General features: G+C 40.7%; 2 protein-coding genes across 4 annotated transcripts in view; both read left to right on the top strand.

The window, feature by feature from the left end:
• The first annotated feature begins 3 nt into the window (after positions 1-3).
• tmem269 (transmembrane protein 269) lies at positions 4-8,753 on the top strand. The gene is made up of 7 exons (XM_023956850.1): positions 4-243; positions 1,163-1,205; positions 3,896-4,043; positions 4,302-4,399; positions 5,149-5,292; positions 5,384-5,584; positions 6,714-8,753. Exons 2-7 carry the CDS (start codon positions 1,181-1,183, stop codon positions 6,821-6,823), a joined length of 726 nt encoding a protein of 241 aa, XP_023812618.1. The 5' UTR covers positions 4-243; positions 1,163-1,180; the 3' UTR covers positions 6,824-8,753.
• Positions 8,754-10,229: 1,476 nt separating this feature from the next.
• LOC101159504 (membrane-associated guanylate kinase, WW and PDZ domain-containing protein 3) overlaps positions 10,230-27,826 on the top strand; it is a 151,134-nt gene continuing 133,537 nt past the window's right edge. The window contains exon 1 of one of the 3 annotated variants that reach the window (XM_023956849.1): positions 10,230-11,297. In XM_023956849.1, coding sequence (XP_023812617.1) covers positions 10,958-11,297 — 340 coding nt within the window. In that variant the 5' untranslated portion in view covers positions 10,230-10,957. The remainder of the gene's footprint in view (positions 11,298-27,826) is intronic. The other 2 variants (XM_023956848.1, XM_023956847.1) reach the window with 2 other exon arrangements.

Below are 27,826 nucleotides of genomic sequence, written 5' to 3'. Positions count from 1 at the left end.
GAATTGTCTCAGGGTTTAAAAGCGCGAGCCCGAATAACGCAGCGAAGTTAAAGGGGTGACTTGCTTTACGTACCGCGTTCCGCACCGAAAACGTAAAAAGTTAGATGAACAAGTGTCTGCAAAACGATAGTAAAAGCCAAAACAAATAGGAGGATATATTATAGCTTTATAAGAGGAGCAGGTGCGCAGTGAGTGTGTCACATCTATTTATAGTCAATAAGAAAAAAACCTGTGGAGTCTCAGGTAAGGATTAAAAACCTCTCTTGTATATTTCGCTATATAATATTCTAATAATAAATTATTTTACTTATTTATGGAGTTATTGACTATGACGTCTTTCCATGTCTTTTATGACTGTGAAAAGTTGGTTTAATAGACAAATGAAGGTGTTTCTGGGTTAAGGTGTTGTTTCAACGTGTCGTAAGGCTGCGCAACAACATAGCAAGTGGATTCTACAGCAAATATCAAAACAAACACAACGATTGACATTATTTTCTTTTTTTCCGTCTTAATATTTATTCCCAGGCCGTTTGGCATTTTCGAGCATAAAGCATGATGGGTAATTATGTGCGCTTCATCACAGCTCGACAACGTCCAGGTGTAAATTGGCACCTCAAGACCGACAAAAGTTCACAAAAATCCTATCAAAACTACTTCATTTTAAGTGACTTTTAATGCAGGAATGCTGTAAGTTAACAATTTAGAGTGCGAAGTTATTCTCAAATAAGACTTTTTGTCTTTTGAAGATCTCATTTTGGCAACACACAAAATAGCCTTTTTAACTAAAGCACTAAAAATGAAACTATGGTACTGATTAACATTATAAATGTATGATGTACTGTGTGGAACTGATCAAATTAGATAAAGTGACATCTTATTTTTGAAAAAACAAACAAACAAACAAAATTAAAATATGTGGAAGCAATAAAGTTAATCAAAAAAGTAGGCTTTCATGTAAAAAGATGGAAAAATAAGAGACCAGTGCAGCTCACTGAGTGGTATTTCACAAAACGACTCATGGAATAAGATGCTGTGAAAATAGCTCTTACTGGTACTTGATGGTTTCTAACATTTTTATTTTTGTTCCTTCATTTTCAAAGGATCTATTGTGTTCCAATGATGTTGTGTGTGAAGCTAACTTTGTCTTCTGCCTCTCTTTCAGTGTTGTGAGGGAACAGCCATGATCCTCCTAACTCCATCCCCTGGTTCGTACTCCTCCCTCATTCTCATCTCTTCATTCGTTTTTTTGTTTGGGGGTGTTAAGGATTCTGTTAAAACCAAACATTGTAGGGAAGCAGGAATAAAACTGATGTCCTGCCATAGCTTTTCAATCTAAAACGGATGGTATAAAGTGAGATGTTGGGGGTATTGAAGAGGTCAAAAAGATGAGCACCTAGATAACTAGGAACAATTAATATATAAGACAGTTTCCAGTCTTTTTACACCTAATAATACACCCAATTGTTTATTTTATAAATATTTCAACTTTCATCTGTATCATTCATTTTCCTAAATATTGAAAATAAATTAAAAAAATTATAATTTTAAGTTCATGTCTGCATGTCCTTGTTGTGAAGTGAGAGTTAAGTTTTCCTTGTTTTTCAAGTGGTTACCTGGTAACCTCCCAGTGAATTACGTAACATGGTAACATCCCATCATGCTTTGCACTCATTAGGCAGCCATCCATACAGAGAGACTTGTTGAAATTGTGTCCAGCTCTGACTTTAGCTCCTTTTTGCTCTTCTTGTCGGTAAGCAAAGCGGTGAAGCGAACGAGCTGAGCGAAAACCTCACCGTTTTCCACAAGCTGTTGTTTCAATGCAAGTTGGAAGAGTTCAGTAAGCTGTACTTGTTAGGAAGAAAAATGAAGAAATGAATCAGAATCCTTCTCAGGAATCAGTGGAAGTTCTGGGTGAAAACTTAATAAGTTGTCAACTGGAACAATAAAAAAATAAAAGATCATCAGATCAGATTTGTACATTATCACAATTTTAGACACCACAAATAAAATGTCTCTTGATTTGAAAGAAAATTGTGCCTAGTGGGGGATTTTAGTTTGTTCATTTGTACTCTAGGGGGGAAATTGTTGCTGCTGGTTTAAAATGTATTTACATTCTTATTTATTCTACAATTTTTGTCCAAATCAGCTGATTTGTGATAAATGAACGTATACATTGCCAGTCAGGTGTAGGTACGATGCTTTGGAGGAAAATAGTGGAAAAAACCCATAACAGGAAGCCGCTGAAGTATAGGCGGAAATATTCACGTTAAAAGGTTGTGTACTAACATCAAGGTCAATCTTCAGCAAATACTGCTAAACCATAATGTCTTCACTAACTCAATTTAAATGTACTCCACTAAACATTGTTTTGTTTTTTTACATGTATTTATGGAATTTTTCTTGTGATGGAGGACATAGAGGAAAAATAATGAAGCTCTGAAGTGCATTTCTGAGTATTTCTGTATTCAAATCGTTGGGAATCAGGAAATGTTTGAATGTTTGAAAAAGCTTGTAGTTGTGATGTAGAGGCTACAAAGCCAAACCACAATCTCCCTGCTCTGCTCCATTCTGATGCATCAACTTGTAGACAAATAGATTCATGTACGTCTTTTTTCCCCTCATCTGAGCTGGAATCTGGATCAAAGCTGTACGGCTAGATTGCTCTAATATTGCTTGCCATTTTTGTTGCACCTGTAATGTTAGGTTGGGGGTGTGAGGGGCTATAAGGTAGCGGGGGTGTTTGTAGACAAATGGATGAGGGGAAATAGGGGTGGGCTTACTCCTCGCCCACGGTCCTGCCCACAACTCAGAGGCGAATTTCTAATGAACAATTTTCTCTAATGAGCAATTTCAGAGCGGAGGGAGTTCATATCTTAATGCCGGGGTCACAACTGCCCCCACGGGTGGATACAGGCTGTCTGCCGGTAAACCTGTATGGGGGGGCATGGGTAACCTGCAGGAAATATCAAAGTCCTAGACCCCTCTGTGAGCCTGTAGAGCAAAAATGTTGGTGCACGAGGACGTATGCAACACAGCAGGGTAAAGTAATGGTAAAGTAGGTGAGATGTAGGCGTGTCATACAGATTTATATATTTTTTTAACCCCACAAATCATCCGCACGAAGCAAAGAGCCCGTTAATGCTGCTCGTGTGACAAGTGCGCATTCCTGTGTCCAGCCACAAGGCCGTAAAACAGTGTGACCCGTACGTCATGAGAGCGTGTTACTAAAATTAGCCCTATGAACGCATCATCTATTCAATTTTTAATTAGACTCAAAGGAACTGCAAGTCCCACCTGCATTCCCCTTTAGGTATGCCTGAAACTGAGCGCTCCTCTCTACGACCCTTCATGAGCCTTAACTCCTGTGCTATCCTATGGGGTCCAGATGACCCCACCCATACATTGACGTGTTATTCCTACCATGACAAAGGTGGAATAAAGTTGGAAAGATTTCATGTAATCCATGGACACCAGAGAAGATCACAAATCACTGAAGAAAAAAGGTTCAGAGCACTGTCTAGTGGGTCTAGATGACCCAACTCCCAACGTTAAAGTGCCTAGGATAGCACAAGGGTTAACCAGACTGCCTTATATCAAACAAGTCTGACCAGATGGTCACTCGGCTGACGTTCGAGCGATAAACCACCTGTGTTAAGGTAGTTTTACTGCGTCCATGTATTCAAATGTACTTTGGGGAGTTGAAGGCAGAAGAAGTTTATTACAAGATTACTGGATCTTGGTTTGGTTGTATGGGATTGGGGAAAAATGCCCACCATTCCATGGTTTAAAATAGTTTTAACTATCCGGTGGTTTGGTTGTTTTATGCAAAAAAGGCATCAAATCATGGTAGATTATCGAGCCAACAGCTGACAGTATTTGTTTGGTTCATTCTCAGATTTATTCCAGCGTGCCAACAAGGTCTTCCTGAGCGATCCCACCACAGGGCTCCAGATCAAAGAGTTTGCACGCAAAAATGCCGCCAACGCTCTGTCTGTGGCCAACATGGTCATGGGCATGGCCTCCATCCTCAGCAGCCTTAACGGGTGAGTGGACACGCTGCTAATGGAGGCCGTGGATGTGGACGTGTGCCCCTGGGGGGCAAAAACGCAGCCATCGATCGCAAAATTCTGAAAAAACCAGAGCAGCTTTTTTTAGAGATCGCCTGTTAGAACCAAAAAAACGTCTGTAAAAGTCATTTTTATCCGGACACCGAGAAGGTCCAGTCGGTTTAGTGTTTTTTGTCTTTGGAAAACAAGTTGTAAACATTAAACGGCTCAACCTGGCACTTTTGTTTCGTCCAGGCACCATCACGCGGCCTGCTGGCTGGTTCTGATTGGCTACCTGCTGGATCTGGCAGATGGAGCCGTTGCCAGGCGACTGGATGCCTGCTCCGCTTTGGGTAAGTGGCATGGTTGTGGTCAATAGCTTTTAGCGGGGATAAACCTCAGCCGGGATGTTGGCCGAGGTGGCAGCGGCTTTGTGCAGCTGTAAATGAAGGGGGCTGATGAAGGAAAGCTGCTTCTGCTGCTGCAAAAAAAGTTCAGAATCTAAACAGTTTTTCTTTAAACATCCCATAAATACCATATTTAGCACGACTACAATTACAAATCTAGATTATGTTTAACAGCTTCTCTTTAAGCCATTGTCTCCAGCGGCTTAAAATAACTGCTGGGTGCGTCTTTGTTAGTTTGGCGTTTTTTTCTGCATGACATGCAGGTGAGTGTTGTTTTGCCCCCCCCCAACAACGTTTTTGTGTTAAATGAATCCCTTTCCGATTAAGCCGCCTAATTCCACGGGACCGCACTCCGATTGTCCGTGTGATCCCCTCGCTTTGAGTTTTCGGCGTGTCTGAAATTGCTCAAATGGTTGACCCCGGGTGGGTGTGGGGGTTGGAATCCCCGGATTCCACCTCGGCCTGAATCACCTCACCGCGACCTGCTGAAAACACGCCGTCCGTGTTCCTAAAGAGACCAGGCAGAGTGTTGTTTACAGAACAGATCATGCCTGTCGGGCTGACGCTGGACTTTCGCATGGCGGCTCCCCAAAGCCCGCTGTGACCAGGTGTGCGAGCAAAAACGCCCACCAGAGAGAGGTTTTTGTTTTTGTCTAAGGTTCTCAGCAGGTTCTGTGTTTGCGCCTCCCTTTCAGGTGCAAAGCTGGATGACTTTGCCGATTTCACCACCTTTGGGATCGCCACCTCGCTGCTGCTGAGGACGCCGGACTTGCTGGACAACGTCCTGTGTATGTGCTACGTTCTGTCTGTGTTTGTGCGCCTCTGCTTCTTCTCAAGTGGTGAGTTTGAATGCAAAATTTTGGTAAATTTTTTTTCTTTCCCCCCCCCCTCAATACAGAAACCCCCCCTTTTCTTGTTTTGTTCCATCAGGGATCCCTTTCATGTACCGCGGGCTGCCCTGCATCTACTCCTCAGCCATCCTGGCCAGCGCCTCTCTGCTGTCGGGGGGCGACATGACCCTGCTGCGGGTCATCGCGGTGGCAATGATCCTCTTTATGATCAGCCATAACTTCTACCCCCATGACAGAGTCCTGGAGTCCCAGGCCTGGAAGAAAGCGGTTTATGCGGGAGGTGAGCGGCTTCCTCTGACAAAAACCGCCACTCGGTTTTCAATCAAGTTCTTCTTTTTCTGAACAATAAAATCAAACCACTGGTCATCTGTGTGTTGCTCGGCAACAAACCATGAACAATAAGGCAGATTCTTCAAATTTAGAAGGAATTCCTGCTCTAAGCCTTAGTCACATGCACCTGGGGTGTGGAGGTGATGCATAACTGTGCCCTAGTTGTCTAACTTCTTCATTTCTAACAATCAGAAAAGGAGTGCACACAAATCCCGTGAACTTCTCTAACGGGGTCTTTGTGCAGTGTGGGGTTAGAAAAAAGGGAAAAATCTATACGAAGAGCCTGAGTTGAGCCTGACCTACCTCATCTTTACTTTACCCTTACGTGTTGTATGAGTGTTCGCTACTACCTGTCGTCCACAGCAAAAAAAAAATGTGCATGAATGTTTTCTCTCTATGGGCTCACAGAGCGATCTACAATCTTAATATTTCCTGCGGGCCAACTGTACAGATTTGTCAGTTAAGACCCACTTCCATAAAAATTGTGTTTTTGGTGTTTTGAACATGTTCGTGTGGCATTTTTCTGGGGATGGAGGACATGTTTAACCCTTGTGCTATCTTAGATGACCCCACCCTTACATTGACAAAGGTGGATAAAGGTGGAAAGATTTCATGTAATCCATGGACACCAGTGAAGATCACAAATCATTGAAGAAAAAAGGTTCAGTACACTGTCTAGTGGGTCTAGATGACCCAACTCCCAATGGTAAAGTGCCTAGGATAGCACAAGGGTTACAGAAAAGTCAGCTTAAAATCAACTATGTGGTCCCACCTAGAACTCGGATGAATTTGAAATGAACTCCTGCCGCTCTGCAGAAACTATGTCCTAGAAAATGACACAGATTTTTTGATTTTTGGCAAAAAACAGCATAATTATAATTAAAAGACCAGTGGGAATGCTTTTTAGAAAAAGAACCAAAGATTTTCGGAGGAGGATTCTGTTTCTGTGATGATTTCTCATGCTGCATGTAGTAAAAGCAGACATGAATCGGAAGGTTTCCTGTAAAAACATTGATGGTTTTCGATCCTTCCTGTGGTTCTGGACTCTGTGGTTTATCGCTGGTGTTTCTCTGTTTCAGGCGTGGCCATGGTGTTCTGCTCCTCCTTCCCCCCTGCGTGTGTATACTACCTGCTTTGGTCCGTGTCCTACATTTTATTTCCCACATCTCTCTGGAGCAGTAAAGTATAAAGCAGCGCTGCGCAGACCCGGGCCGGTCCGAACCAGGCCTCCCAGACTGCTGCTGCGGGGCTGAAAACAGGCACACGTCTGTCACGACCTCACCACGCCTCCTCAACTGCAGAGGACCAGAAAGGACGATAAGGGAGGGCTTTCTTTTTTATGTCTCTGTTTGGGATGATGCTGTCACAGTGCCGAGGTGCGCTGCCTTTTTGTTTAAAAAAAAATCCACTTTTTATTCCGTTTATCAGCCCTTCAAAAGCCTTTTATCGCCTTTTAGTTTCAAATCTAGAATGATTTTCCAAAGAGAGCCAAACAGAATGTGGCGTCCCCTTATTTCATTTACATGTTGACACATTCTTTTGAATTTTCTGCTCTCGTTTTGGTCCACATAGATACAGAACAAACAAAAACAACAACACTCTTTTCAGATACATTTTTACTCATTTGGTCTTTTTTTTTCTCTTGCTGGGAAATAATAACTTCTACTTTATACACCCACCAGGCTTTTCTGAAGATAATCTTTCTCAGATTCAACAAAAATCTACAAACTGATGAAGAATCCAGTTTCATGTCCCTTTTAAATTCGTCAACTTAGCATAAAAAAGTTTCTTTACCTTTCAAGTTTGGAAGTTTGTCCCTGATTTTGATCTTCTCTTTCCTGCAAGAGTTTCAGCTTCCTTTTTGGGTGGAAAACTAAATGTTCATTCACTGATGGGGCTTTTCACCACCTAAACTCTACCACACGTTTTTTTTTTTTTTTTTGCTTTGAGAAATAAGATACTCTTGTGTTTTTATGATGTTGCCTCTGTCTAAAAAAAATCCTATTTTAATCTTCTATATTTGACTAAGTTTATTTAGGTCATTGCTTGTCTCTGTTTTAGGAGGCTTTATAGTTTTAGTAGCTTAGTATGAGTTTCAAAAGGAGAACCCTTGAAAGAGGTCATGAAAGCCATCTTTGGCTGCCATCTAGTGGCTAAAAGATGCACTTTCCTTGAAAGCGTTTTGCTGCCATCTAGTGGCTAAAAGATGCACTGTCCTTGCCTGATGGGCAATGGAGGCTATTGCCGATATTTTTAAGACCCACTCCGATCATTTTCTGATATCTTTTTAAAGGCTTCCTAGTGGTCTTTTAAAATATGAACATGACATTTTTAAGACCATTTAAAAAAAATAATCGGTGTTGTTTTCTAGATATAGTTTTAGTATTTTCTCAGTCATCTTTTTTTTGTCTACTCCAGATTCACAAAAAATTGAACAAAAAACAGACAAACTCAAAAATGCAATTTTAATCAAAATTTTGTATAAATATGTCCTCCATGAAAAAATTGCTACAAGAACACGCTAAAAATGCCATTTTCATCAGAGTGGGTCTTTAAAATCTGCAGAGAATGGTTCTATAATTTGAGTGTCAGTATTTGAATTGTTATCATATATTTTTTGTATGAAGAATCCACTTTTTGGCATTGCTTATTAAGTATCTATGCACTGAGACTGAGAAATGAAGACACAATAGTTTTCTAGGGCTTTGATTGACAGCTTGACAGAGATTCCAGCACATCCATGGATCATTTTTGACTTCTCATTTGGATCCCAGCTTCGCTTAAAAGCAAACACCTGCCCGCTTGTTCTCACAAACCTTTAGCATTAATTACAGATCTGAACCTGTGTAAACTCTAAAGGAATTCAAAGGAGCAGAATTAGTTTTTATTTTTAGGATTTCTGCTGCCATGTAGTTTCCACAGATTTACACTTTGGTTGTTTTGCTTTTTCAAACGCATTCAGTTGTTTTTTGTGTGTGGGGGGTGCTCTGCTTTGTAAGCTGTACAGTCACAGTGATGAATTCGGAGCATTACAGAGAGAAACTGTACCTTTACCAAAACACAAAGAAAAGATCCGTGCTTTGAAGTCTGTATATTTTGGAAATAAAGAAGTTTTAAAATGACTGCAGTCTTAATCATTTTGTAATAGCTGGGATTTCTTGGTTGAAAAGTCACCACACAGTTTCTGCACAGAATTCCGGACCTGCTTCCTCTGATCCATCATGTTAGTTTAAATGTAGATTGCATAAAGATTAAAAAAAAAAAGTTTATCTGGCAAGAAAGTCCAGAATTAAACCGGGATTTCTGCAGACATAATTGTATAATTCGGTGGTCTGCAACCTTCAACTCTAAAAGAATCATTTGGGCAGAAATCACCTGACCAAAATCCAGTTTTACTTTAAAAACTAATACACCACTGCTTTGTAATTACATTCAGTCAACACTGGCCATGAAACAAGTAAATATCTTAATGTATTTTAATGCCACATATAGTTAAGCTTTTATTTATTGTTTTCCAATTTTACTTATGTGATGACAATAAATAATTAAAGACACAATTATTTAATAACTTAACAGCATGTTTGTTTTAATTTGTCTCTTGCAGCCCTCCATATTATTTAGAGTTCAATTTGACATTATTTATCCCAAACGAGGGAAAAAAAGAGAAATCATTTGAACCAATAACATTTTTTAGACATGTTACCCAAATGAAAAAATACTGCTTTGTCACTCCAAATTTTAACTGTCCAATAAAAAAAACAAAAAAAAACAGTCAACACCAAAGTTGAGTTTGGTCAAATGTAGCAAATTATTTGTGAGCGCAATCGATAAACCCCACTCTGCTTTTCAAATCCATAAAATGTTGCACCATTCAAATAAATAAATGTGACTTTCTGAAGACTTATGGCCAAAAAAAAGCATTACTACTGCAAAAAAAGAGAGAAAAAGTTATCAACCAATCACAACTGTTTTTATTTTTGAATCTTTATTTATGTGTAGAAACAAAAGTTGAACATATTCATCCAAAGGGGATAGGTTTAGGAAGACTTAGGAGCAAAATCTCCAGAATTTTATGCTAACAACAGCATAAGATTGCTGCTGAACACTGTAGAGGAAATATGTGCATCTTTTAAGAGTTTGAACGCACTGATGAAGTTCACAGATCAAAGTACTTTCGATTAAAACCGCCGTAACCCTTGTGCTATCCTAGGCACTTTAATATTGGGAGTTGCTGTTACCTGTGTTTTTTTGGAAGCCAGTATGGAACGCTGCCAGCCACGTGAGGGCGCCATTGTCAAAGAAAAAGAAAATAAAACTTTCAATTTCCCGACGGTTTCATGGCGAAAGCTCAAACTGTGAAATAGTCTGAAAGGAACAAAATATCATTGAGTTTTGCACCAAGGAGGCATTAAAAGTTTCTTTATGGCGACAAACATAAACGATGCGAGTAATTTAGACGTATTTGTCCCTGGAAAGCGTTCATCGGTGCTTTGCTAACACACCATCCTCACTCGTGAAAGCCCCGCCCACTTAGGAAAGAAATATTTAAATTGGACCGCCCCCCGAACTCTGATTGGACAAATCCAGATGCCGTCAGGAACGAAAAGCGGAAAATGAAGGATTACAAAAAAAAGTTATGGAGCGCAGCCTAATCGGCTCAGGTCTGTGTCACGCTGCTGCGCAGTTTCCCAGCTTCTGTTTGAGAGCCGAGGAGGACACGAAAGAGTCCGGCGGAAGTATTTGAGAGCCAAACCGAAGCGCTCGTGCGGTTTTAGAGAATGTTCAGGTGTGTTTTCCCGTCTCTAAGGACTGTGTGTTGTTGATGTCACCACGGAGGAGGGCCGGCGAAGCGGACAGGTGCACGGCGTGAATTTCCCACAGAGGATTTTTTTTTTTTTTTTTCAAAATAAAAGCGTTACTTTTAACTTTGCATTATTTCCCCTCGCTCTGACTGAGTCTAAATTTCCTTTGGATATTTGAGGAGGTTCCGGTGCGCGGTGGGGCTTTTGCGCACACTCGGTCGGTGGCCATCAGCGGGTTAACGGGGAGGCAGAAGGCGCTGCTGTTTGTTAAGTTGCTCTGAACCCCGCGGAGCATCCGAAACGAGCCTCCCGCTCCTCTGCGGCACTGCGCGCTCACAGACAGATGATGCTCGGGTGACTGGACGGATTTTTTTCCATAGAGAACGCAAGGATCCAAACCTACACAGCTTTGGGGGGGGAAAAATAAAGAGTTTGTTCTGGAATAACTTCTTTATTCTGCGATGCTGCGCTCCCGCGTCGTCGCGCTGTAGTAGGAGGTTGCTTTTGAAGGACAGCTGTTCATGGACGTCGGGGTTTCGCGCGCGCCGCCAGCGATGTCCAAGACACTGAAGAAGAAGAGGCACTGGTCCGCCAAGCTGCAGGAGTGCGCCGTGTCGTGGGGGGGATCCGGGGAGCTGGTGTCCGTGGTGGAGGTGCGCGGCGGCGCTGAGCTGGGAGAGTTCCCCTACCTTGGACACATGGTCATGGACGCGCTGGTGTGCCACGCCGGGAGGCTCCCAAGCAGCGGGGACGTCCTGCTGGAGGTGAACGGCACGCCGGTGAGCGGGCTCACCAACAGGGACACTCTGGCCGTCATCCGCCACTACCGGGAGCCAGTCCGCCTGAAGACCGTGAGACCAGGTGAGCGCGCACGGGAACACCTGCAGATCACTCAGCCCTCATTGAACCTTTAGTGCTGCTCAGACATGCCCAATGAACGGGGCTTGCATCAAACCATAATGACAGCCACACTGAGCAGCAGTCATGAGGCTGTGGATGGATGGATGGATGGATGGATGGATCTCCACCAACACTTGGAGGAGATCTGGATGAGGCTGCCAGCTGCTGGACGCAGAGGTCCTGCTTGCAGTGTTGCATCCAAGCCTAATTGAATCAATTACACCCATGTCTTGAAAGTGGCAGGGTGCTGAGCCAGCTTGGCAGCAGGGAGTCACACTAGGAATCTCATGGATTTGTGCTTAATCACATTTATCTTTAGCTGAACCGTAAAGGAGAAGAGAAGCTTTTGAAATGCTTAGAAAACATTGGATGACTGACCACTGGAGGTTTGGACTCGAAACAGTTCAGTTTTGTCTGGTCTGCTCTCAAAACACAGAGTTGTAGAGCAGTATGACATCACAGATTTAGAACTACAGTGGCCCTGAAGTGCAAATCACAACAAATCACTCAGTGGAAAAACATATTTACCCCCTTTAATGTCAATTGATGCAGATACACATCAAACCACTTTGGCTTCAAAATTACCTTAATTTAGCATCCATTTGATTTGAAAGCAAAAACTTTGAGTTTTTTTTTAATTCACTGGAAGTAAATTCAGGCATCTAGGGGTTAAGATCATTGTGTGTATATAGAACTGGACAGAGCAGGTTTAACATCACCCATTAAAACTCCCTTACGTCCGGCTCCAATGAAGGCAATTTTAGTAGCCATTAATGCAGATGTTGCTATGTTGGAGCCAGACAACAATGATGGGTCCGAGTCAGTCAGTCGGTCTGAGTCAATGTTTCCATGGGAACTACTGTTGCCAATCAGGAGAGAGTTTATTCAAAGTCCACGCCCCTACCACTGAAAGCAGCTCAGGGGAATCTGTCAATCAAACGGTCGCGGTGGGGGTCAGCAGGGACCACATCCTTTTACTGAGGCATCTGATTAGTCAGTTTATAACTTGCAATAAAGACAAAATGTATTGGGGAAAAAAAATTATGCAAGAAGATGTTATGAAAAAGGTATCAGAGCATGAATGATTGGTCTGACAAATAGAATGACTGAGTAACAGCTGTTTATTTCTCAATCGACGTCTATGGGATTTTGGCTTCTTGGAGCCAGCAGGTACTTCCTGTTTGGAATGTCAGGGGGAGGGGTCACTCAGTCCAGTCCTCTTTTACAGTCAATGAAAAAGATCTGGTGTCCATGTGCTTTCACAAATGAAAGATTTTTCCATGGAGAACGTGAGGATCAAACCTAAACTGCTTTGGAAAAATATTGATTTAAAGAGTTTGTCCTTTAAACAGACTCTTTAAATAAACACATTTTGGGTTAAAATGTCCATATCGCAAAAACAATGGCGGCTGAATTAACTTTAAGCTGGAGACGAATCATTTTCTATGGGTGACGCCATTTGGTTCAGTTCTCATACACAGTCACTGCTACCAACATGTCTGAAGTTACAGCAACAATTTATCTTACCATAGAAACCAAACTTGACTTGTCTTTTGTAATATGCGTATTGCACAGCTTGATATTGTGATAACGATAAATTTGCGATGTATCGTGCAGGCCTACTATGAATAAATTATGAATGACACATGCAGTCGATTGTTTTGTGTGTTTGTGCTCAACAAATCTCACTTCATTCAAAAGCAGTGTAAAGGAGTCGTAGAAACAAAACTGTAAACTTAAAGTTGTTCCACCCGACTTCATCAAAGACTAAATCTGTTGACATTTCCTTTAAAACTATAGATATTTGTGTAAAGCTGTTAAAGACTGAATACTTCCTCCAGCTTGGATTGTTGATTAGGACGTAGTTAAAAGTTGAAACACAGTGTTTTGACAATTATTCATTTAGCGTGAGCTGATGGGCTGAGCTGTGATCCAGTCGCTAATGTGTCGTGTGCAGAAAATTACGCTAAGCTTTTAATTGCTTAAATTGGGGATTATGAGTCTGTGTTTGTGTGAAATGAAGTGTGCTGTTTTTTTTTTTTACACTGATTCTGCTTTAAACTTGTTTTTTCCTTTGAGTAGCCTGATGATGTAAGAAAGCTAACCTTAACAGACCTCTTTTTGGCCAGTCACAGCTTCCATCCTTTTCTCGCCTGTTTGATGCACATCTGCTGTCTGTTGTGATGACTCTGTGCAAAGGCCATCTTTGTCGGTTGCACCGCATCTTTGACTTGTAAAGACTTTTTACAGTACAAGTTGCTCAAAAACAGAAAACACATGTCTAGCTAGAAGGGATTTGTCCAGATTATCCTTTCAACGACTGGTTTGTCTTTACCTTATCTTTTCCAATTGCCAGGCTATCCCTCATGATTACACAATGCTATTTCCTTTTGCAATTTGGACTTCTTCACAAGACTTCTTCTCACTCACTTGCCTAATGTTACCATTTTCTCTTGTCCTATTACATCACCAGATGACTTTTTCCCAATTTTTCTTTCCCTCACAAGTCATCTTATCCCCCACATTAATCTAACCAATCTCTCCTTGATCTGCTGTCGACTTGCCCATTGTACCCACCTGCTAGGGCAATTTCGCCTACAGCTTTTAAAATAAACACAATTTCTCTCATAATTTCAGTCTTCAAAGAAATGTCCCCTTGCACAGGTGATGGAAAACAAACTGGAGTTTTTTTTTTTTTCTCTAAGGGACGCAGGTTCTCCTTTTGGGAAAAAAACCCCAAAAAACAGTGAGGCAGTTATCTAACTCTGATCTTATCTAACCCATTAAGATTAAAGCCAGAATGATGCCTGGTTATGCTTAGAAGACCTCCTAGTGCAGGGGTCGGGAACCTATGGCTCGCGAGCCATATATGGCTCTTTTGATGGTCACATGTGGCTCGCAGACAAATCTTTAATTATACTTTTTTTTTCTTTCATTAGACCAGTCCTTCTCGGGCGCGATGCGATGCGATGCCAGAGGCGCGCAGTAGTATCGGTGCTTAGAGAGAAAAATCTGCGCCAGCATGATCAGTTTACTATTATCTATTATTTCACAGAGTTTGTACCACCCGGAAACTTGTGAATTGCCGTGCCTAAAACTACGCGCTCCAGTCTCTGAGAAAGAGCGCACAGTTGCGGGGACGGGATGTGTGAGGAAGAAAGCAGAGGGTGGGGGTGGAGTTGTGGGCACAGGTAGCAGGTGAATCGCGCAGGGATTGTAATAACGTAAAACCCGCTGCCCGTAACTCACTGCAGCGTGTGAGTGTGTGTTTGGCTCCGTATCTGCATGTGAGCAGTCTGTCTCACATCTACAGAACTTTCAGACCTACGATCACGTTTAAAGTATCAACGCCTGCGTGAAGCAGAAATTCAACACGTATCAACCAGACTAGACAATCAGCAGAACTACCACGAGAAATACTCATCATTTATTAGCAACAGCATAACAATGTTATTAAAAAGAATCCACAGACTTATTGTACTTTAAAAATGTTGAAATTACATCAAATGCACACATTCACTTGTATATTTAGTTTTAAACATATTGTCGCGGACTGAGCTGTTGGGCCGCGTTAAAAGTTCTGGAGTTCATTGAACGCATCAAGCAGAGATCTGATTGGCCCTCAGTTCTGTCGCTCAGCCTGTTGTTAGGTAGTTTGGACCAATGGGGTTCAGCTATGGGCCGAATAATGGAAATGGGAGGGCTGGAGCGGGAGCAGGGGAATATAAAGTTGGGAGAAGCGCTCTCGTCTCGGCGGGAGAGATTCAGAAGTTGCTGAATTAATTGTTCCGCGTTTGTTGCGGTCTGCAGTAATCGGAATAAAGAACCCTAAAAGAGGTTAAGTCTCTGTGGCTCAGTGTGGGAAAGGGACACTACATTATTGTATGGCTCTTTCGAAATTACATTTCAAAATATGTGGCGTTTATGGCTCTCTTGGCCAAAAAGGTTCCCAACCCCTGTCCTAGTGGGAGGAATATTAACTGATTTGGCCAAAAGTTTCTAACTTGCTTTTATTTGCCACATGGATCTTCATGGACAGATCATCCTGCTTGTGGGTGATGAGATGCACTTGGGTATGGTTTGATGTGCAAAGCCACTTCCTATTAATTTTAAAGCGTATTGGCAGTTTCTAGAAACAGAAACTTGGTTAAGGGCACCATGACTGACCTTGTCTGTTTGCTGTTGTGTTTTGCATTGTTTGGCAAATGTGAAAACCTACCTGCACTGTTGAGGAATGAACAAGCAAACAAGTGTCTTGATTTGCTTACAAGTGAACCCTGGTTTGTTTGTTTACAGTCTGAGCACCATTGGAAAATAAAGTGAACCAAATAAATAGAACTACAAAGGACTTCCAAGAAATGCTGGAAAATGTTGGAAGACAGAGTTCGAGAAAAAGGGACTGAATGTTTGTTTGATCAGAGAGACACATGCCACAGGTTGTCTGTGGGCTTGTTAATAAGTATGCTTAAAGTCCCACTCTGATCATCCTTTGATCTATTTTAAAAGCATTCCCAGTGGTCTTTTAATTATAATTATGCAGTTTTTAGCCGAAATCAAAAAAACGTGTCATTTTCTAAGACATACAGTAGTTTCTGGAGAGCTGCATCAGTTCATTAGAAATTCCCCTAAGAGACAGGACCCTTGGCATGGAGTTCCCCCCATTTCCCATCATCCCTTTTGTTGACAGTCTCTCCCACTAGCTTACAGCCCTTAACAACTCCAACCTAACATTGCAGGTGCTATAAAAATGGTGACCCTCATCAGAGTGGGTCTTTAATTTATTGTAATAATTAGTAGGACCCGCCTCCTAACATGAGACTATTGTAATGGCATGTTGCTGAGTCTGAATCTGAATCTAAAGAAAGTGAGGCCATTTGGCCCCATTCCTTCCCAACAGAACCAATTTTGACCGATTTTTGGGTCACATATAATAGATTTATTATTTCTAAAACATTCTATTCATTCAGCTAAACTAAGAAAATTGTTGAAAGGGTGGTAGATACAATAATCGGTTTACATTCCTTTTAGAAAGATGCACCAAACGTTTCTTGGTAGTTTTTCAGTGCTTCAGGCAGTAATTTTTCAGTCTACAACAGCTTAGTAGAAGCAGAGGAGCTGAACATAGACCTATTAAACTTTGTCACAGCTGCATGTCAAATACTATGAAATACCTGCAGAATTATTTGATCTAAGCTTTCTCTAGCTAGGTGCCATCATGATAACGGCAGCAAAAGATAAGGCCACTGGCAACACAACCTAACAAGACTTCTTTTCTGTGCTGGAATCCCAAACGTTTTTTTGCTTCTTCTGTAGAGATCCTTGTTTTTTGCTTCAGGTAAACATCTATTTTTACAGGCTAAGGCAGCACAGAATGGTAATGAAAGGTGACAGCAGGTAAACAAGGCTGAGGTGTTTTGTTTAGCTTGTGAACCGGAAAAGGCGGAATCTTTTCTTTGGCCTCTCCGCTCTTTTGCCTCATCTGCTGCTGATCATTACTGCTGGCGTGTCCAAAGGTTTAAGTCTGTAAATCATCTCCTCATCCCTGTTTGTGTTCATTCGGAGGCGCCTTATGTGACGCCCTACGCCACTTGCAGATTGTGTTGTGGCAGAACCGAAAGGTCCATCGTTGCCCAACTCATCTCTAGAAGAAAGGAAGCAGATGTTTTACTGCTCTGCATGGCACCAGAGTGGGTAACTTGAACAACTTAACTCTGCGGGGCAATTTGCGGTTTTCCCCCCCCAACTAAATGAAGTGGTTTGTTTTCTTTTTTCTTTTATTTTCTAGTGGTGTTCATTGAGGTTAACACTTCATGTGCTTGCTATCTCCAGTGCAGCAGAGCATATGTTCACACTTAGTCTCAATGTGCTTCCCCCATGGTGAAGCCAGGGTTTGTATGACTAAGCTGCTCTAAACCAGCAGAGAAGAGCTGTCAGCATGTCTGCTGTTCCCTTTTTCCCCATGGTAAATGGATCTTCTGCCTTTGGTCTCTGCTCGCGTCATATTTTGTCTTTTCAGTTTAGTAAAGAAGTTGAACTTTTATCTTGCAAACGCAGCTTTAAATGCAGTCGTGTGTCTTCGGCACTGTGATTTGCATAGAAAGAAATCTAACGAAAATGAGGGTTTGTGGAGTTCTCTTATAACCTCCCAACACTGCTGCAAAACTCGCGGAAGCCAATTAGTATCCCAGAAACTCGGGGCTCTGCATCGGCATCACAAGAGCCCTTTTAACAGCGGCACGCGCCTCAGTGCTCATCAGCTGTGCCCCAGTAAAATCCCAACTTGGCACTGTGAGCCGAATGGAAATGAAAGTATCCGAGAAAGAGCTGTGTTTTTGTAATCCATGACTTCAAAGAGAGCAAATCAGAATTTGAGATTAAGTGAGCGCTCAGGAGCCAGTATGAGTGAAAGATTTTATGCATTGTGTACGCTACAGTTTGTAGAGTGCTGTAAATTCACTTTGCAATGCAGTCTCTTTTAGTAACACCATCTGCATTTTAGTCCATAGTCAGGGTTAAGTCTATTATTTAAATAAAATCCTAATTATGGTTGAAGTTCATATTCTGCTTAAAGTCTATTTTCAGATTAAAATCCATAGTCTGATCGAAGTCTATATTCTGGTTTAAGTCTATATTTTGCTTAAAATCCATCTTCTAATGAAGTCTGTATTCTGGAATATTTAGGTTAAATTCTATATTCCAGTTAAAATCCATAATCTGGTTAAATTCTGTACTCTGTCTAAATCCAACTTCATCCACAGTGGTTGAAGTTAATGTTCTAGTTAAAGTTTATTCCGTTTAAGCTTTATATTCTGATTAAAGTCTGTAATCTGGTTGAAGTTCTTATTTTGATTAACGTTTACATTTAGAATGAAGGCTATGTTCTGGTTAAATTCCGCTGTCAAAATAAAAGCTTTATTCCAATTTAACTTTATAGTAAGATGTCCATCTTTGGGGGGTCAGTGTCTGTTTGACAGAAGCATGAACTCTGGTTAAAGTCCCTTAATGATAGTGACATCACATTTTCTGTTATGCATGGCAGTTAACTAGCAATGCCCATTTTACTAATCTGATATGCATGTTCAACTATCAGAAAACAGCCGGTTGATTCATTAGACTTGTTAGTGGGCCCTTCGTGACCAGATCCCCCAGTAGAATCTGGATGACAGTTTAAAGTCAGGATTGGTAGTTCTGGTTAAGATGCAAAAAAATATGCACCTTTTTCAGTTTCAGGGGTGTTCTACAGCACGTTTTCTGTTCCAGAGTAGAGTGTTGTTGCAAACAAGGGGTTTTGATGATTGAATATTTCAAATAAGATCATCATACCCCAATTGCTTTTTTTCCCCAGGAGTAATTCCTTACAATATTGTCGTATCCTAACTAAATTAATCAGAAAAGCATTCTTGCATGTCAATATTATATTTGAAGGATGATCTTATTCTGTCAAATATCACAATATTGTTGTGTACATAAAAAACATTGTGATAATCCTGTTGAATAAACAAGAATATTGCTACAATCCGATGCTTGCACATGCAAAGTAAACATACACTAATAAAAAAAAATAATAACGATGGATTTATGCAGCATAGATAGTAGGCTTTTATTTTACCCTTGAGTGTTATTAGAAAAAGCTATACCACCGTACAGCTCAATGCTGTCCCATTTTTTTCTGTGCATTTCCTCTCTGTCACTTTGGAGGCAGGTAAGTAGAAGCCGATGGACCTTCTGAAGCTCCCTAGACAGTACAATACAGAGGCTTATCTTTTTTTTTTTTCATCTGCTCATCCAATCGTTCAGTGGATCTCTCTTTTCCCTACTTATCCTGAAATCAGGCAGACACTGTCTCACATTAACTGGTTCATTTCATTTGTTAATGGCACTCCTGTCTTGCAATTCTCTGAAAATGTTTTTGCTAAATGACAGGTCTTATTTAGCGTTTGTCACAGTTTCAGTCTTCACACCTGCAGAAAACAACAGAGCTTTAATGCTTGATTCTCTCCTTCTGCAGTCTAGCTTACTGATTTTGTATCTCTGGGTGTATGTGTGCTGTCACTCAGCCACCAGCAACAAAAAGATCTATATATGTCATATTACATTAGCATGCTACAGTAGTTCCAGCTACAGCAAAAAAACAAAACAAACTTGTGCTTTCACCGGTTTTGATTAAATCCAGGGGAGGTCCATTTCTTAAGAGCCCAATGCACTTTGAACAAAAAAAAAATCATCTGACTCTAAAAGGCTCAATTGACTAACTCCACCTATTCATCGATTTTTAGAAGTCCAGTGTTTGTTGAACTAACACAGAACCTTTTTGGGGCATTTGTCTACTTAATGTTTCTTGAGAACTGTTTTGTAATGAGGCGGAGACAGAATGCTCCTATATGGGGTTGACCCGTACAGGTGCTGCAGTTATAGACTGGGCTGCATCTTAAGGAGAGCGGAGGTGTTTCTTCAATGAGTTAGACTTCTTTAACGGGCCCCTTACGCTGTGCCCTGGGTTTGGAAGTGTTAAAAATAAATATGTACGACACACCTAATACACCCATACTTATTACCCTTGTGTGATATATGAAAGACTTGGTGTGATAAAATTCTCGCCGGGGACACACTGCAACTATTAATTTCTCCTCCATGATCAATCTTTAAACAATTTCATGAATTGAAAGGGGCGCCATCCTTATGTCACTACCAAAGCCAAGTCCCTGATCGGTCAAAGTTCAACCTGCTTCATCTTTGTGAGTGATAAGTGGCAACAAGAAAATTATCAGGATCAATTTCAGTTTCTAAATCTTGTGTGTTGTGGTCTGTATACTCAAAGGTTTATCTTTCAACGTGTAGTGATGTGTAAACGAGTCTTGAACGTTGAAGTCTAAAATGGGCAAAAATTAAACTTGACCTTCTATTGAAGTGGTCGCTTGAACGTTCATTGCCAAGGCCGGTGGGAATGTAGCTTAAGACTTTGATATTTCCTGCAGGCCATTTGTACAAGTTTGTCCATTTTGAGGACACCCTGTGTCCACCTGTAAGGCCAATAGTTGCTAAGGCCTTAAATGCTGTGTAACATGCATGAGGCTGGAAAAAAGAGCATTTCTGTGTAGGACGATTCTTACAGATGGCTGTGGAAACACTGACTAACCAGCGTTGCAATGCTGACACATGTTGTTTTGGCAGCTTTGTGCATATTTGTGCCTTGTCATGCATTAAGGCTATCATTGCTTTGCTGTACCAGAGCCCGCTGCCAGCTGTCTGTGAAGACGTGGTTGCTTCCCTCCTGCCCGTGTCACCCAGCGGGAGGTAGCAAGGCTGGGGAAGAACTGCAAAGCACAATATGTGATTATTATAAGTGCCAGCGGTGTAATGAACCACTGTCTCGACAAGGATATGTTTTGAGGAAAGGATTAACCGCAGACCTAAGCAGTTTCTCGTGAAATTATTCCTTTGAGATAACCGTGAGCTGGAGACAAGGAATCAGCTGAAAAGCTGAAATTGGGATAAAGAGGAAGAAATAGAGTGTTAGGAGTTGATATGCAGATGCGGATGTAGGGAGAGTGGGTCGATCGGGTAGTACTTCATTGAACTGAATCCCCGTGGAAAGATGTGTTTGAGGCTTGTGTTTCAGGGAGGTTTGTGTTCCAGCAGAGGCAGTGATACAGAAAAGAGAAGAGGCAGCTGACACGCCCCTTCCTCGGTCGCTTCCTAGGAAAGTTTCATTTTTTTAAGGAAGTATCACATTTAAACAAAGACGGGAATAATAAGGAAATGTTTTCTATTTTTCAGGAAAAAACAAGGTTTCAGATAGGGAGTGGTTTATTAAGTATATAAAGAAAGCAATAAAAAAAAGCAATATTAACCACCTTACCTTTTAGGCATTTTTACTGCAAAATTAAGTGAATTTACTAGATTATGACCGACTGCTACCATTTAATTATCGTATTTCTCCCTTTTGCATGGTTGACTCAAAGATGAAGGATGTAGTGGCAGTAGTAGAAGTTGTAGATATCAGTTGTTCCTTTCTAGATGTCTTGGAGTTTGTTCTAAGGGGCAGTGATAAGAAAAAGACAGATTGCCCGTCTGTGCTTTGTGGCCTGCTGCCTTTGGAACACTTGGGATTTTCCTTTACACTCCAAGCAATAAAACTGCAATGAAGACTTGATCTTTGAGCGTTATCTGCTGGCTGGCTCTGATTCTCTTCTGCCAAACCTGATGGACACAGGTCTGAGCACTACAAACAGCTGTAGGTTTTTTTTGTTCTGCTGTAAGGAATCCTTTTCGACCCAGTCTTCTTGTTCCCGAGACAAAAGTCATGTTGGATAGTTGTAAAACGTTCTTCACATGTGCCATCAAAGGTGTAACAGTAGCTGCTGGGATGGCTCCTTTTCATTCCCAAAGGTTTCATTTTTAAGAAGAAAACTAAGGTGGCATGATTTACCCTCCATAAATCCTTTTTCCAAACCCGCTCAACCTCTATTGAGGTCACAGGGTTTCTGGAGCCCCTCCCAGCTACTGTTAGATGAAGGCAGGTTACAGGTCGCCAGTCTGTGGCAGTGCAACACACACACACACATACACACACATTCACACCAAGAGACATTTTAGACTCCTCAATTAACCCAAGAAGCATGTTTTAAATGTGGGAGGAAACGGGGGTGCTTGGAGAAAACTCACGCATGCATGAGGAGAACATGCAAACTCAGTAGCGTGGAGGGTCTTGCCTCCTATGCGCCAGTCCTACACGCAGCCAACGGAGCCAACCAGCCGCTAACATGTTGAACAAAATAAACAAGTGAAATTTCCTTGTCCAATACCACAAAGTCTGCCAAGCTAATAAATCTGAACGTACCCTCCTACTGGCCTTAAATTGAATTACTGTTACTTTTATGGTTAGTTGGATCCAAGCGGAACTAGGTTAGCCTGCAGTATTTATTCACTTCAGAAACATGAATTGTTCTGAACTTCTCTCATGCATGACACATGATCAGACACACTTTTGTCTAGGTCCTTCCTGCTGTCTCAATGGATGGTGTTTCTAAAACATCCAAAATATCAACTGCAGTCTTATCTCTAACTGGGTCAAACTAGACACCTGTATTTGTTGACTTACAAACTAGCATCATTTTTGGTGCATTTGTTCTGTGAGGGCCACTGGACATGGCCTTGTTAATAATGCATGGCGTGTGCTCGCCTCTTCTCTCTGTGGTGAAGCGTCATGCTCACTGGAGATGAGATTTGCAGAAAGTCCTCATTAGAATTCATGGGTGTCAGAATCAGAGGCCAGCCAATTTAGCTTGCTTTGCTTCTTAGCTGCCCTAACAGGTTATTGATTGGGTCCAATCTCATCCCTGTTAACGCAGCGTCGCATCCGGAGCCACAGCTTTCGCTTGGGGGCCCGAACCCCATGAAAAGTTGAGGACAAGAGGAGGATGTTTCGCCTGCTGTTTGGACGACTTGCAGTCTTATTTATGATGCTTTAGCTGTGGAAAGTGAGTTTTTATTGCATCTGCTCTGACATCCCCCTGCCGTTTTTGGGTTCTGGAGATTCCTATTTTATATTAATGAGCCCATTTTAGTGCACAGAATGCTCCATCTTTTCAGGCCTGCGAAGAAAAAACATCCACAAACTTGGTTATGTGGAGTACATTTCTTTGCTTCCAGGTTTTGGGAGCAGGTTTTCTAAGCAAACAGACCGAAGCGATCACATGCAGATTACTCACTGTTACGGGGAAGCAGACAAACGTGTTTCTCTGCAATCCAAGTGTTGTTCTTGTGCAAACTCCAGAGTATCCAGTAGAATGTACTCAAGTTGGACAAGCTGATTGTAGTATATTCTAGAGGCAAAGTTATGAATAACGCCAAAGACTTCCAAGTATACTTGAATATCTCTTTTTGTGTGTGAAACTTCCTGTGTTGGTCTGCAGAATGACCTGTTGTTGCCTCAAATCGACACAGCATGTACACATCCAACACATTGACCCTAATGCACCTGCGGGTTTCAGCTTGATTAGAAGTGGTCTTAAAAAGCTCTGTCCCCAGAATCACCTGGTTAAAGCCATACTTTCTAACACTTCTGTTTGCAATAACAGAAATGCTTTCGTGTAGACCTATCGCTTGAACCCATCCATTGACAAATTGTCATAGCTCCAAAAAATAAACGACGCGCTACAGCAATTTTTATCGATGGATGTTGAAATCCTTCGACGGGTTGCATCACTGTTGTCAGAAAAGGAATTGTGGAAGATTGTTGTGTTTCAAAGGGAATGGTGCTTATGTGTGGAATGCATTTTCTTGCAATCATTGGAAAGTGTTCAAGTGGTCAGAGTGTAGTAAGATCTCAGAGGTTGTATCATTTCCTCTTTGTTACCCCCAACCGACCTTTAGGAGATCAGTAAAACATTAAATTAGAATTTGGATCAAAGGCGCTGCATACACGTTAAAGGAAAGATATACCCCTGAGCCTTCTGTTAGAGATTTTGAACAATTAGTGAATGGAAAAGGCCAGGGCATTCTGATTTTGCCTTTTGTCATTGTGATGAATCAGAACGGCATTGTTTGGGGTGTGTGTTAGGTCAAAAATATGCTGAATGAGACCAGTCATTCTTCATACTTCTAACATGATACATGACCTTAGATGGAAAAGTAGTTTCAAGGTGGAAAACCACAGAGATCTTATTTACCAAGTATAAACATCCATTTATCTGTCTTCTAGTCATGATTTCCTCCTGTGCAAAGTTATTTCTAATTTTAGAGTCATCAATCAACTTCTGAAACAGGTTTTTGGACTGAGGGTGGAGGCTGGAGTTCCAAAGGGAAACACACAGGCCTTATACAAAAAGAAGCCAGGCTAACCTGCCACAATACTATGTACTCCACAAACTCAAGCTTCTTAGAAAAACAAGTCTTTCACAGTGGCTCGTGTAGAAGAATGTGGTCCAACCAGTGAATCTCAAATGTGGATGTGCCACTCCTCCTGGTTTAAAATGTAGCAGATCCAGAAAAAAAAATAACATTTAAAAAAAGCTTCTGGGGATTTAAAGATAGCTGTCAGTCCAAACTGTAATGCCATTCAGAAAATATTAAACTTCCTGAGGAGCAGTTTAGAGCTTAGCAGGACTTCAGTGTCCAGACTGCTTCAGAGCCAAAATGTCAGAGGGCTCCTATAGACTATAAGGCAACACGTCCAATCCAGCTGATAAAAAGAACTGGAAGAACTGGAATCGGAACAAAGGTCTTGTCCTTGTTGACTTAAAAAAATGGCATGTAACGTAAACCAAAAAATCTAGAAGCCTAAATTAAACATTAACTACAAAAATGCACCACATTTGTTGCAGATGTATTCCTATTTCTACAAAGATGTGAACATATGTGTGGTTGCTGTTCGGTCCCTGATTTTAGGGAAATATTTCAAAAGACTTAATCACCCCCGTCTTCTGTTATATAATGCATGTTTTTGAAATCTACTGTATGTTAAACTTAGTCCTTAGTCCAGTACGTAAAATAGTAGTATCTTGGTGGGTATAAAGATGGGAAAACTAGATAAGTCTAGTCTAATAAGGGTCTGTGATGTCGCAGTGAACAGAAAATCTGAACATGTTTTTTTTAAATTAAATTTTTATTAAGAGGTTCCAAACAAAGACCGTTCCAAGTTGGGGCTTTTGTCTCATTTACTTAGGACAACAACCACATGCTCTTTTCCATAAAACGTCCTCTAGAAGTTTTAAGAGTGTTACGATTCATCAACTTTGTCAATATCAATTTATTTTTCTACACTCCAACCAGATCGATCTGTCTGAGGCAAGTCGGTAATGGAAACGACCTATACAATTATTAAATATTTAATTTATTCTTGATTTATCCTGCAAGAAATACAAGAAGTCTTGGTAACTTCACCTGCACTGTTCAGTACCCAGATATTTATTTAAGTAACACTGGGTTTACTTTTGGTTAAAGATGTCTTGGATCTATTTTAGGTCAGTGAATCGGATCAAATTGGAGCAATGGACCAATATCGATAGTGAATTGCATCAGCAAACACAAGTTATGATATAAATTGAGTCATTGTTAAAATGAACCCCCATTCAACTTATTTAAAGAAAAATCACAATGATTTCTTTGACATATAAGGAGATTTGTTCACAGGAGTTTATACACCTCATTATACTATTTTACTTTGAATAACAATGTAAGACCTATGATAGATATCATTGGTCTTACATTGTTATTCAAAGTAAAATATCCTATCTGAGTTTTGGTCTCAGTGTTAAAGCAGCAGCTACCTTAACAATGGACATTTCATTTTTTTCAGTGCTTTACTATGATGTTGAATTTTCATCTAAAACTTATATGGTTATTTGGTAAGATCACTGTCAGGATCCAGGAAATTTTGCCTTTAAACTGCTTTGTAAACGTCTACCGTCCCCGTCAGAAATCTGATGGATGAATTGATGATGTTCTTTACAGTTCTGTCAAAGGAACAGAAATGTGAATGTGCAGGTTTAAAAAAAAGAAAAAAAAAAACAATTCGGTCAAAATAAAATTTTCTTATGATTGCCTCAAATTCATTATACTGGTATACAGGGCGTAACAACCACCAAACTTTGCTTTCTGACAAAATCAGTTGACTTTCGTCCTTACACTAAACTTGGTTTCCTTTCAATTGACATTAATTTTTTTCAAAGCTGAGCACAGATGCCATATTTCTGTACTCATCCATGAAATAGGTGGTGTTATGTGTAATGTTGTGGTCTATATTCAACTCAATAATTGAAAACAAGAAGCCAGTGTTTGTGTTGTGGAAATAGGCTGTCTGTTTCTCTGAGGTACCGTCTCACATGAATGTAGTATTGGGGTCATTACCTATATATAGATGAACAGCTGGTGAGTGACACCACCCTCTGCTTTGTGTTGGGCTGATTTAAAGTCGACCTGAATTTTTGGCAAATAGCTGTAAAAACCAACAGCTGCAGTTCCTTACAAGACCTCTAGAGGCAATGTTCAAAAAGCAGTTATTCTTTATTGATTTGTATATAAAAAATGCAAACTTTATACATGAATAAACGTATAGTCTAGTTTATCTATTTTTTTTAAATTGATGGGTAAATGGGTGAACCCATAGGTTTACCCACAAATGTATTCTTTGCTATACAATTGCCCATTTTTTGTTGTTGAGTTGGGTGTAACAAACTCGTTTAAAAAATGTTTCATCCACTTCAGGTTTCATTTAGCAATTTTGAATTCTCAGGGTGATGTTGAAGATATTTGGTCTGGTGTAAATATGTCTATGACTCGAACTCTATTTTTTCAGCTCTGGATTACTCTTGGCTAGATGTAACATTACCAAATCCCAACCTTTTCAAAAATAGGCTGAAAGAAGGGACAAATGAGCGGAACAGTTGTTGGAGCATGCCTCAACCGGCCATGACCCCATCTTGGCACCGTTTTGGTCTTAAATCTGAAATAATGTTCATGTAAAATAAAAACCAGTTCAGCTGTCAAATCACAGAGGTAACAGCATACCTTTACCAATAATTTGACCAATACCTTGGATCAAAATAGATCTATTATGTTTGTTGGTTAGGTTATGGAAATAAAGGTTTTGACTATACAAGCCCCATGCACCCGACAGGGATTAAAAGAGTTTGGAAGATGGATGAATAAAAGTGGTTGGATGCATTAATATTTGAACTCTTTCACCTGATACTTAGGTTGCAAGTTGGAAACCATCATGAGCTATTACTGCTTGTCCTTTTCAAGGTGAAGGAGGTCAAAATGCCACAATGCAAATCAATGAGTGTCCATGGCACAGTGACCTACATTTTTTTTACACTCACTAGCTCCTTATGTGGGTGAAAGTTGCCTTGATGTTCTGGTTAATCGCCAACAACCTTGCTGTTGTTCTGCAGTAGTTGAATGGTTATGACAAAAATTCCTCTGGTATGATGATTCCACCCCGCTTTCTAGGAGTTTCAGGTCACTTATGCACTCACTAATGCCTTCCATTCCCGCCAAATTTTTTGGCATGCCTTTATATGTCTTAGAGTCAACCATTCACAATTGTTACTTCCTACTATGGTGCATAACACGTAGCAGTATTGTGTAAGTCTATTGTAAATAATTAATTACACTTCAAAATTATCCTTTGGTGTTTAAGGATGGATTTCTTTTTAACAGCAACCCCGCTGCTTTTTTTTTTTTTTTTCAAAGACTCGTCAACATCAGAGATTTTAGAGTCCATCACGAAGAGAAACAGTGCTTTTCAGCAGCGGCTGTTTGTTGTCTAAAAATCAAAGCCAGGGAACAAACAAGAGCCATGCGTTTTGGATTGGAGCTTAAGATTGACTGTCAACTCCCCTTATTGCAATATAGAACACAAAAATAGCAACTACTACTGTGCTGCATAAGGTTATCTACTAGGAAGCCTTATTGGGTTAAAAAAAAACATCTTCTGGTTTATGTCTTTTTCCTTTAAAATAAATGGTAGAACTTAGCCAGCCAAT

Source organism: Oryzias latipes, chromosome 7, assembly GCF_002234675.1.
Source record: "Oryzias latipes chromosome 7, ASM223467v1".
Classification (NCBI taxonomy): Eukaryota; Metazoa; Chordata; class Actinopteri; order Beloniformes; family Adrianichthyidae; genus Oryzias; species Oryzias latipes.
Note: the sequence above shows the minus strand (reverse complement) of the source record. Positions and strands in the feature narration are given on the sequence as shown.